Source organism: Phaseolus vulgaris, chromosome 7, assembly GCF_000499845.2.
Source record: "Phaseolus vulgaris cultivar G19833 chromosome 7, P. vulgaris v2.0, whole genome shotgun sequence".
Classification (NCBI taxonomy): domain Eukaryota; kingdom Viridiplantae; phylum Streptophyta; class Magnoliopsida; order Fabales; family Fabaceae; genus Phaseolus; species Phaseolus vulgaris.
Window position 1 is genome coordinate 9,499,406 of NC_023753.2, and position 12,168 is coordinate 9,511,573.

At 28.0% G+C, this 12,168-nt stretch overlaps 2 protein-coding genes across 2 annotated transcripts; one reads left to right on the forward strand and one right to left on the reverse strand.

Moving 5' to 3' along the window:
• The first annotated feature begins 695 nt into the window (after positions 1-695).
• On the forward strand, positions 696-1,682 carry LOC137828482 (glycine-rich cell wall structural protein 2). The gene has a single exon (XM_068635090.1). The coding sequence runs from the start codon at positions 1,014-1,016 to the stop codon at positions 1,482-1,484; it is 471 nt and encodes a 156-aa protein (XP_068491191.1). The 5' UTR covers positions 696-1,013; the 3' UTR covers positions 1,485-1,682.
• A 7,496-nt stretch (positions 1,683-9,178) lies between these two features.
• Positions 9,179-12,082, reverse strand: LOC137828388 (glutamyl-tRNA(Gln) amidotransferase subunit C, chloroplastic/mitochondrial). The gene is made up of 5 exons (XM_068634939.1): positions 11,870-12,082; positions 11,749-11,789; positions 11,389-11,444; positions 9,530-9,578; positions 9,179-9,443 (listed from the first exon to the last, which is right to left on the reverse strand). Exons 1-5 carry the CDS (start codon positions 12,080-12,082, stop codon positions 9,368-9,370), a joined length of 435 nt encoding a protein of 144 aa, XP_068491040.1. The 3' UTR covers positions 9,179-9,367.
• Between the last annotated feature and the right edge of the window lie 86 nt (positions 12,083-12,168).

The window sequence follows — 12,168 nt, forward strand, 5'->3', positions numbered from 1 at the left end:
CTTCTAAGGTTGAGTTATGTTTAAAGTTTATTTTTTAAGATGGTAGCAAAGTTATTTAAAGTTTATTCTAATTTTTTTATCTCATAATATTATCTGCTATAAATATATACTCTCACATAAGAGTGAAAGTTCTCGACTTAGAATATAGTATTAGTTTAATCATATTAAACTTAAAATTGTAAAATAAACATTTGAAATTTGTAATTTGTTTTTGAATGGAGGGATATTAAAAATAATGTGGCATATGAAGTTAAAAAAAGGATTTAAAAATTTGTATTGACAGCATGATTGGTGGCATGTTTGAAATGGCATGACTTGTTAGAGTAAAGTTGGAACTGATTGAGATTTGGCAAAGATCCCATCTTAACCTGGTCCACCAAACACGACCATATGTGGTTCACTTAAGAATGTCACAGGAGAGGTTAGCCATGGCTTAACCTATCTCAACATTTTCAAAACGAAAAAGCCTATAAAAAGTTTGTCCAAGTGGCCAACAAAAATAATTCGAATGATAATTTTCACTTCATTAGGTCGAATTCAACAAAATGTGATCATAACTTTTGAAACAGAAGGTGAAAGGTGGTTTTGGTAGCTATCTAAAAACCATACCAGAAGCAGAATAGAGAGTGTAAATGTTGAAAAAGATGTTATAGGTATTCCTATATATATATATATGATAACTTGTATTTTAGACACATCAATTACCAGAAAGTCGGTGGTGGAAATCTGCTCATGTTTGTTCTTTCCAACTATATTATTATTATTACTGAGATGTTTAGATGAAAGGAAAAAGTTGTTATCACTTGAATAAAAAATAGAAAGGAAATAAAAAGGAAAAGTGGAAGAATGCACTAAGTGAAGATCACGGGTTGAGAGTCTTGTGACTCATATCTCATTGAAGATCATCATCTTGCAAACCATTATATAAGCCACTTTCATGCACAATGCACTCACAAGAATCACACACCCTCACTTTTTTCTCTACCAAATCAAACTAATATCACCACACAACTATGCCACCCCACACTTACATTCTCAAACACTTTCTTCTCTTTCTTTTCTTCTTCATCACTTCCACCGCAACGGCAACCGGACCCGCCGGAAGGAAGCTCCTTTTCGACATGCCAAGCGGCGGTGCACCGTCCTCCGGAACCCCCACGGGGGCCACTGGTTCCGGCCATGGTGCAAACTGGGACTACAGCTGGGGATGGGGCTCCGGACCCGCCACCGGCTATGGGTTTGGATCAGGCTCCGGTCGGTCTCCAACTGGTTTTGCTAGAGGTTCTGGATATGGATATGGATCCGGCTCTGGGTCTGGATCCGGGTACGGATATGGATCGGGCAGTGGTGGTGCTCGTGGTGGCGGTTATGGGTCTGGAAGTGGCTCAGGGAACTCTGGTGGTGGTGGCTACGGCGGAGGAAATGGTGGTGGTGATAATAATCGGATGCCATCAACATCTAGGAGCAAAAACAACCATGGGTAAATTGTATTGACATGGAGCTATATATATATATATATACATATATAGCTAGCTATGTATGCCTTGTCGAGATAGTGTGATATTAAACATGATTATATCTATAATCACGTTATATGAAGAAAAAAAAGTATGGTGTGATAGTTTGTGAGAGTAGAATTTGAAGATGCACAAGTTTTTGATAAATAAATTGTTCAAACTCTATATAATCTTTTATTTTGTTATGTTTTGTTGTTTATAATCTGAGAGAGGAATGAACGTACGTGGAAGTGATCACGATGCATGCTACAGAGTTCAATAACTCATAACATAACTTCAGTTCAGAAGGAGGCTTCAAAAAGACTGTGTTTGCAACTTAATTAGTTCAATTTAATTAACCCAACAACACCAATTCATTTTTTTATTTTATTTTTCTTCTGTGAATTTGTTGTCTTTTTCCATGTCTTTCAGGTTTGGTATTGTTGCTGTCATGATAAACTGAACTTAAGCGAGTATTGCTTCACTCACTTTTATAAACAGTAAAAAATGTAAAAATATTTTATCTATTTATTTATCCACTGTGTGAATCTTGTGTTTCGTAATAATGGGACAAAATGAAAACGAAAAAATAGATTAAATAAATAATGAAAGAAAAATAAAGAGAGTTTTTACAAGGACTACAAAATATCTAATTAAAATAAATTTATGACAGCTTTAAAAAAAAACTTTTATGTTAAACTTCAAGTAACAACAATCATTTGTCATCACATAAAAAAATATTATTAAAAAAAATACAAATATATAGGAGGACTAGACCAAAACTCATATGTTAACAAAAACGATACATAGGTAGAATATATCTATTAGTAAAGAATTCTAAGACTAGATAAAAGTCTATTATAGCAATGAAAAGATTCTCTATGAATAAATTCTAAATTAACCAACTTATCAGCATTATGATGCTTTGTTAATTTCTATCTTCTCATTTAAAAAGTTCACCTACTATCTTTGTTAATTTTTGGATTAAATATAATTTTGGTTTATGTATTTTTTGGGAAATTAGTTTTCGTTTATAATTCAAAGTTTTTTTTATATAAAAACTTTCATGTTAGGTATTATGCAACTTAACATCTCAATTAAGCTGACACTTCAAATAATAACAATCATCTTTCACATAAAAAAATATTATTATTGAAAAAATATAAAAATATAGGAGAATAAACCAAAACTCATATGTTAATAAAAACGATACATATATATCTTTTGGATACTAATTAGTTTTTTTTTATAATTCAAATTTTATATCTCTAATTAATAAAAAAGATTAAAATAGGTCTTTACGGTAAGTAATCAATAGTTCTAAAATTTAAATTAGAAAAAAAAATCAATTTCATCTTTATTATATAAACAAAATATATATTTAACTTTTAATTTTTTACATGCACTTGTATAACAAATTTTTTTAAAAGTAATTTTTACAAGAGGAATTATTTTTTTTACAATTATTTATTTTTTTACAAGAAAAGCTTTTCTCTTTTTTACATTCATCTCACAACTCGAAAAGTGATTATTTTATTAAATATAATATTTTATTACAAAAAAGCAAATATAAGGGCAAATGATTCTTCGAAAAGTACCATATATAGTTTGATTAAAATTTCGTTAAAAAAAGTTATAGATTTAGATAAATCCAGTTATAGTGTTAACTATAAATTTGTGAAAGAATGATGTTCTGGTATTAGTTATAGGTCCCTCACGACAAATTTTGTTGACAAGTTGTCCCTTTCCTTCATTCTAGTGCTTTTCAGAAACCAGTGTGTCTGTGACGATGATACATAGGTTTGGCGTTTATACCACAAAAAGACAATTTCATTTGGCCCAAAAACAAAGCATCATTCATCTTATTATCATGCCAATCACTTTCAACATATATATAACTAAGTCAAGAAACTGCAATTTTTAAATGTTAAATCACCATCAATCATTTTTAGCCATATCTTTCCACTAACACCCCACTCAATTATTGCCAAACAAATCTATGTTATCATCCCCATTTTCAATTCTTATGGTTACCAATATACACTTAAATTAAGTATTTTTATCAATAATAAATAAATAAATAAATATATATTTAGTATTTCAGATGTTTTAACTCGTATATAAAATATTAAAAAATTTAAATATATATTTTTTTAAAAATCATATAAAAAAACTAACATTCCTAATAAAAACTTCACAAAATATACATAAATTTAAGGTAGAACATAGTAGAAACTTAATTTCACATTACACAATATAGATTACACAAAATAGATTTAAGATCTGACATCGCTTAATTTTGTTGGATATGAAGTCATGACCAATTGGGTTAGGTCGACTAGACATCATATTTAGTGAGTGAGCTTAATAATTGTGTCACATTTATAATTTATATTTAAAGAGATTATTGTACTTGTAATTGGTGTGCAACAAAACAAAATGAAAACATAATAGTTGTCCGCATAGATGTAGGTTGTAGTTGACGACTGAATTACGTTAAATTATTTTCGTAATTTTTTTTAATTAAATTTGCTGTTAAAGTTCATGTTTTTAGATTAAATAATATAATCTATTTTTTTCAAATTCTAAAAGTATAAAAGAAAAATAGTGAAGATGCAATAGTGAATTGACCTAATTCAATCCAATCTGATCAAATGTCAATTAGAGAAACCTAACTCAAGTTATAGTATAAGATTTTTTATTTATTGTGGTGGACCATAAATTTACTCAAGTACACCCTATTTTTAGGTAGGTTCAGTGAAGATAATTTCGTTTCCTTTAATGAAATAAAATAGTATTTTCATTAATCTTTATTTGAAAGATGCATTATGGATGATTGTGTATTTGTGGAGAAAATGTACTTGTTTAAGTTAAAAATATATGTGATGGTTTAAAGTAATTTATTTCTAAATAATTTTATTTAGGCGACAAATGATATATGTGATTTTTTTTAATTAAAAGTGGTTTTCTCTCTTCTACTCATGTGATCTTTATTGAGAAGCAACTTGAAGTTGTTTCTAAGAAAACATAAAACTGTTTTTTTTAAAGTAAGTTTAACTAAACATGTTAAAAGTCATAATAAATAATTATTTTATTAAAAATACTTTTTTAAATGTTTTAGCTAATAGACGGAAAAATATTTTTGTCAACATCCTTTAAAATATAAGATTAAGTTAGATTGAGATTTCATGATTTTTTTTAAATTATACTTACACCTTTTTTCCTTATTTTAAGAAAATACATGTATAAAATAAGTAGGGACAGTGTAATATTTATAAAACAAGAACAAAGAGACATTTGTGTGTGAAATTTTAAAAGAATTGAAATATCATAATTTAAAAAAATCTCAAATTATTATTATAATTTTTTTCATACGATAATAAATAATGGTTATAAATGATTATTGTTATTTGAAGTGTCTTGTAAAAGATGCATAATAATCATGATTAAGATAAAAAAATTATTTTAAAAAAATTATTATTATTATAATTTACTTGAAAAAAAAATCATTCGGCTATTGAAAATTTTCATTGTTCTGGATATAAACTTGACCTGTGGCTGAAATAAGAGCTGTAAATATATTTTAGCAGTCAAAATTATAGATCAGTCTCTAATACACAATTAATCACCAATTAGTGCTGAAATTTTATCACTTCTTACTCCAGAACCATTTTATAGACAGATAAATATAACTGTAATTTAGTTGCTATATATTGTTAGTTGTACTTTAAAAAACATTATTAAGTTTAAGACACAATTTTAGTTTAATTGAATTATAAAGTAAACTTTAATCTAAAAAATTATTAAATAAAAATAAATTTTAAAGATAATAATAATTAATTGTTATATTAACTAAATTAGACATTATTTTAAAAACTAAAAAATATTAATATTTAAATTAATTTATATTATTAATAAATAATTTTCAAATTATATCTAATTAATTGCTTAGGTTTTAGTTATTAATTATTTATATTCTAAAATTAATATTTAATTAACTATCACCTTTAACTATTAATTATTTATATTTCAAATATTTAAAATCCTAGTATTTAGATATTAATTTAAAAAACTATTTATTAATAATAAAAATTAATTTAGATATTAATAATTTTTTTAATCTTTAAAATAATATATAATTTAGTTATTAATTAATTATTCTTTTAATTTAAAATAAACTTTTATTTAATAGTTTTTTTAGTGAATGAAATGTTAACTCTTACTTGTTTTAGTTTTAATTTTAAAATAAAAAATTGTTTGGAGTAAGCCATCATTGTGATTGAAAGAGACTTTTGAATGGGTGAGGTGAGTGATGATCCAAAACATTGTAAGACAGAAGTCCACTATAAATATCTGCAGTCACTAGAGTCTCTCTCAAGCATGAAGATTATATTGGAGCAGCCATTTATGTTTCTTTGAAGCTAATGGTTACAAATAGTAGTACGAAAGATACTTGTTCTTCCAAATACTGATATCAAATATGATGGCTTCTTAATTATTAAAATAAATAAAATTTTTAAAAAAATATTAAAATGGATAAAATATATTAAGGTGACATGATTTTATAATAATTAAATTTTAAGTAAAATGTAACACGATTTATCAATTTTAATAATTTTTTAAAATTTTAATTATTTTAATAGTTAAGAGATAAAATTTATCATATTAATAAAAAAATTCATAAGACATTGTCCCAAAATATTTTTGAAAAAGAAAAGAAATAGAAAAAATTAAAAATTAACACAAAGGGGAGTTAAAATATGTAAGAAATAAAAAAATGATATTAAAACTCCCTTTTCATCCCTTGCATGTTTCCAATATAATTATAATTTCTAACACATAAATATTTTGTTTTACATGTAATAACTCATTAAAAATAGCATATAACTAAAATGAGTGTTGTTTTATTATTATATGTATATAACTTATATCAACGTCATTAAATTTTCAATTCATCAATTAAGATATAATGTAACTCCCACCACAAGAAAAAAAAAAGTTTTAACTTATTTAATGAAAGTTAATATAACATCACGAATATCAGATGATTTTTTAATCTTTATTAAGTTGCAAAAGTCTATTCTAAAATCCTAGTAAAATAATGGAGATTTGTGTATCCTTCGTTAAGTTTAAAAAATTTATTCTAAAACCTCAGCATAACAAAGGTTTATTTTAAAGATTTACCAAAATAACACATTTTTTTTAATCTTCTTTAAGTTCCAAAGATTTCTAAAACCTCGGCAAAATAACAAAAATTTTCTTAACAGTCATTGACTAGTTTTAGTGTGTATGTTGGGAATTCCCTGTGAAACTTAATACAGAGCAATGATCACTCTTACATGTGAAAATCAATTGTTAACTTATCTTTTTCAATATTTCAAAGTTCCTATTAAACAATCATCTCTTTTACAATGTGACAATGACTCAGCAAGATACATTGCAACAAATCTAATGTTTCAGGAGGATACGAAACAAATAGAAATAGAATGTTTCAGGAGGATACCAAAACTTTAAGTCCTCAATCATTCAAAAATATTTGTTTCAAGTTGGGTCTCATAAATATTTTGTTTTCCAACCTACGAGATATCAAAGTTAATATCCATTTTCTTTTTCTAATTCTTAGTTATCCCTCTTTGTGCATATGTCTAACTTTTGTTTTGTCTATTATGATTCTAGTATTTATTCGCTCTTTATTTTACACTCTCTCTTTAATTTTGTATATATTATGACACTCTATTTTAATCTCAATAAAAAAACAAAAGAAATATTCATTCTCATATTCTTTATATTTTATTTTTCTCTATTGTTCCTCTCTATAGCCAAACTATTTTCCACCTGAATTTCCAAATAATCAATAATTAATCCAACGATATGCATTCAAAAAGATTAACTTTGCATGATACAAATAAGTTCTTGAATCCATAACATTCTTTGAACATTCATCATTTGGATTTTTGGGTTTTACCATATCACATGGACCAACATTAAAAAATAAACAATGTCCAGCATTTGTTATGTTAAGTTCTTAGAATCCATATAAACATTCAAGAACTAAAATGCCAATGAAGTTCTTAGGAACAATTGTTTCACTTCTTTAAATAAAAAATAAAAAAATATATTTATTGTATGTAATATTAAGTTTCGTAACACATAAAAAAAAATTAGTTTTTAATTTAGTTTATATTATTGATAAATAGTTTTTAAATTGGTATCTAATTAGCTACCAAAGTTTTAACTACTAATTATTTAGATTCTAAATTTGGTAGCAAAAAACTTGGTAACTAATTAGATACCAATTTAGAAACTATTTATCAATAATAGAAACTATTCTAGAAATTAACAATTTTTTTAGTCTCTAAAATGATTTCTAATTTAGTCACTATAGCAACTAATTATTTTTTGTCTTTAAAATTGGTTTTTATTTAATGATTTTCTTGTAGTGTAAGGTTTAGATGTAGTGATTCAAATATAATGTTTACATAAATCATTTAAATATGTAAAAATAATGTTTAAAAAACCATAGAGAATGATAAATAAATGCTTCAAAAACATAGAACCAAATAATTTAGAATGATAAAATTTAGCAACTAATATTTAGGTAATGAAATGAACAAAATCAAGGTTGAAATGTTATTAATTAGGGATGGTAAAACGGGTTAGTCTGACCCATTTTAATCCAACCCGTCATTGGTTCGCCAATAACAGGACCGGTTAGTGGACTAGAAGTAATAACCCACTCTATTATAGGATAAGTTGAAGAGTTGTCCTGCCAGTTTTCAATTTTTTTAAATTTTTCTTTTATTTATTTATTTTAGATATATTTATAATCATTGATATCATTTTTTAAACAATAAAAATAAAAAAATAAATTAAATTTTAATATTTTAATGAAAGAAGGTTTAATATTTAGATGATTTTTTTTATAAATGTTAAATATTGATTTAATTCATATCTCAACAATGACCAAATATATTTAAATTAAATTTTTCTTTCGTTCAAATCTTTCGTAAAAATCCTATATACGAATAACATATAATCCTTCTCGTCCCAAACAATTTTCATTTGATAGACTACTATATTTTGTATTTTTCATTTAATTGAAATTCATTAAAAATCACCACTTGTGATTCACATTTGGTTGATCTTAATTTTATTTAAAAAGTCTAACTCCAGATGCTAAATTTAATCAATACATTAAGTAATAATTAAATGAATAAGTCTTTAGTTTGACGATACTGTTTTTGATTTCTTTAACTAAAGTATTATGTTTGACTTTTGTACATAAAAAATTTAATTCAAAAGGAAAATTAAAAGTGATTAGTTAGGTTTTTTAACATAAATTAGTCATTTAAAATAAAAATGACAATAAAATGTAATGCCAAGTTTATGGTATTTTTCTTTGTTCATGTAGGTAATTTAGTCTACTAAATATTTCAATGATTATGTGATGCTTTTTGGTAGAAAATGAGTGTTTTTATTTATTAAATAATTTGTGTAGTACATCATAATAGTTTAAATTTTTTATAACATTCTTATTTTCTATTAGCTTAGCATTTTATAATAATGATAATGTTTTGACACAAGCTAATGATACATGTGGCTATAAACGTGTTATATCTTGTTTTGTTTTGCAAACCCCACATGTATGTGGAATTATATTTGTACATGAACGTAAATGTATATTAGTATAAATGTACGTATGGATGAGTATATTTATTATTGTAACATGACTGACTTAAACTTACTGCAACTGCAGAATTCACGAGCCGAACTAAATTCCCTCGAAAAATCCAAGAGTTGTTCAAAGTACAACAAAAGCGATTTGAATGTGTTTTCCTTGTACCAAATAACTCATCTAAGCAATTTTAACTTTAGTCCATGCTTAAGACCCTCGGAACTTTAATATAAGGCTCTTCATAGTTCGGGACAGAAGCGATCATGGCGTCCCTGTCAAGGACACACTATGTTAGCACCCTTAGTTTTCCAGTTATGTCCACTTGACATATACAGAACACGAAAAACAACCAACTCACCTATGCTGAAATGTTTCAGGAGCATTATCACGCAAATTGTTTTCAGTTTCTACAGATAACACAAAAAGAATTAGCAAATAAAAATGTGAAGTCAAACCAATGAGCAAACGATGCTTTCTGCCAGTCATGTAAAAGAACCAATGAACATAAAAAGTTGTAGACACATTAACTGAAAATCACTTTAACATGTCAATTGATATTGCGCTTTCCTCTTGGTTGTCCATGAAAAGTTATAGAAAAAAGACAACCACCCCAGGCAATTAGCACAATTATTTGAACAGACTGGTATGACCGAGTTGAAGTATAAGAAAGCAATGACTAGAGAGTGGATAATACCGTTCATTTGCCAAAGTATTGATTAGCTTTAGTATAAGGTCACATTCATTCCTGGTCTCATACTTTTAGAGATGTCAACCAGGTCAATGATATTTTTGCCAAGTGTAGACTTAGATTGGTAGGATAACTATTTTTTATACTAATCCATCTTTTGTCTGATTAGAGATTTTAGTTAAGATATCTTGTTGGGTGCATCAATCGTCCTGTGGTGTAAGCCAGATAAGCTGCTACATAATCAAATGACATTTGGACTACTATGCTTTAAAGTAAAAAAAGTTGCATCCTGACTATCAACTATAATTTTTTGTCTAGTGATAGACGCTCGATCCGACAATTGATATCAGAGTCAAGATCACGAGTTTGATTCCCAATGGACAATCGTTGAGAGAAAGATTATTGCAAGTTACTTCAATTATCCCGTGACATGTAGGCCAAGTCACAATAAAAAATATTGATTCCTAGTCGGACAATTGTTAAGGGAGGTATTATTGTAGGGTGTATCTGATACGGGACTCACATCTACAAAGCCCATTAGAAGGGTATCTAGACCCACTTGGTTAAAGGACTACATCTAGAAGGACCTATTTCCTTTTTGTCTTTTGTTAGGATTAAATTCCCTTTTCTATTAGGATTTTCAGTATGCTTTTTCAGTATGATCAGCACAACTGTCTATTAGGACAAATGACTTTTGAAAGGATATTATATATCCCATGAGACTAGGAGAGGGCTGTGTGTGTAATCTTGGCTCTTGCTTTTTCTTTTATCTTAAAGGTTGTTTTTGGTTGCCTCTGTTCCAGCTCTTTATTTTCTTGTTTTTTTGTGTTCTTCGTTCATCTTCATTTCATCACCGTATCAGTATCAATTATCCTGTGGTATAGACTAGGTGAGCCATGTTACAATCGAATCATGACTTAGCCATATCACTTAAGTATACAGAGTTCCATCCTCAAGTCTCTCTCTCTATATATATAGAGAGATTAACAAAAATGGATCAGCAATTAGTTGCTAACATTCAACCTAGACATACCCAGGTTCTCAACCCCAAGAAAAAGACATTTAACCAATGTTGTTAAATGGCAGCACCATGATCTTCATCATGGCAGGGTGGAATTTTGCCAACCACCATATTCATTTTGTGAATGGCGATGCCATAGGCTGCAATGGCATGCTTACATGGCAGAATTTTATCCCTTCACCATCCGCCATTGATAACATTGGATTGAACGCCATATTCAATTTGAGAGTGGGGTTGACGTTTAATGTGCCTCTGAAAACGGAATTGTCATCAAACTAAAAAAACTCTAACAATGCATTCTCAACTGAAAGAATGTAATGCAATCACAATTTGCAACCCTCCCAAATCCACAACACAAAAAGAAGATGAAAGAACTTGCCTTTTGCATTTCCAAAGCAAGTTTCACATTTTTTGGCATCGAGGTATAGTGCAATCAAACAGTACAGAAAATCCAAAGAATATAAAATCATTGATAGATGATGAAAACAATGATAAGTTCACAAAGAACCTGCTCTGATGGAGGGTTCAACGCTTTCAAGATCAACACCCTGTAGCTGTCCAAACCTGCCACACAATACAAGTCAATCCAAATTCAAAAGTTTTGCTCACTGCAAGCACAATCTCCACAAATACAACAAAATCTCCATTTAGAAACAAACTGCCACTCCTCAAAAACCAACTAAAAAGCCTCCAGAATCCAAATTCCAGGTTAGTAGGACACACTATCACATTCTTTTTAACTATCCGTGTTCTTCCATATTATCAATCAAAATTTATTAAGAACAATAAAATTACTAATGAATGTCATTAATATGAAGTGAAACCTATAGAGTTAAATAGTATTACAAGATAGAAGGTTTTGACTTACCAATCTATAACTTGTTGAATTTTGGGAGCAATTTCTTCAACCTGCAATAACATTTGAAATTAAGATAAAAAGTACATTTACAATTAGAAAGGAAATTAAATAACAGAAAACATAGCAAAACCTCGTTTGGGGTAAGTGAAATTTGAGCAGTTTTTGCCAAACGAGGCAAATCCGGAGGCGGAAGAGAGGAACAAGAGGTGGTAGAAGAGAAGCTCTGAAACTTGAACAACTTGCGGCGGTGGACGCTAACCGTTACCGTTGGGAAGAAACTTCTTCGATGCCACACTGCATTTGCAGTTAACGAAGCTCCTCTCACAAACCCTCTGCTACTCATCTTCCTCACACTACAATTTTCCTATTATTCCTTATCCCTAACCACCTAGGTTGTTTAACCAAACTTTTTTATTTTCACTTTAGTCC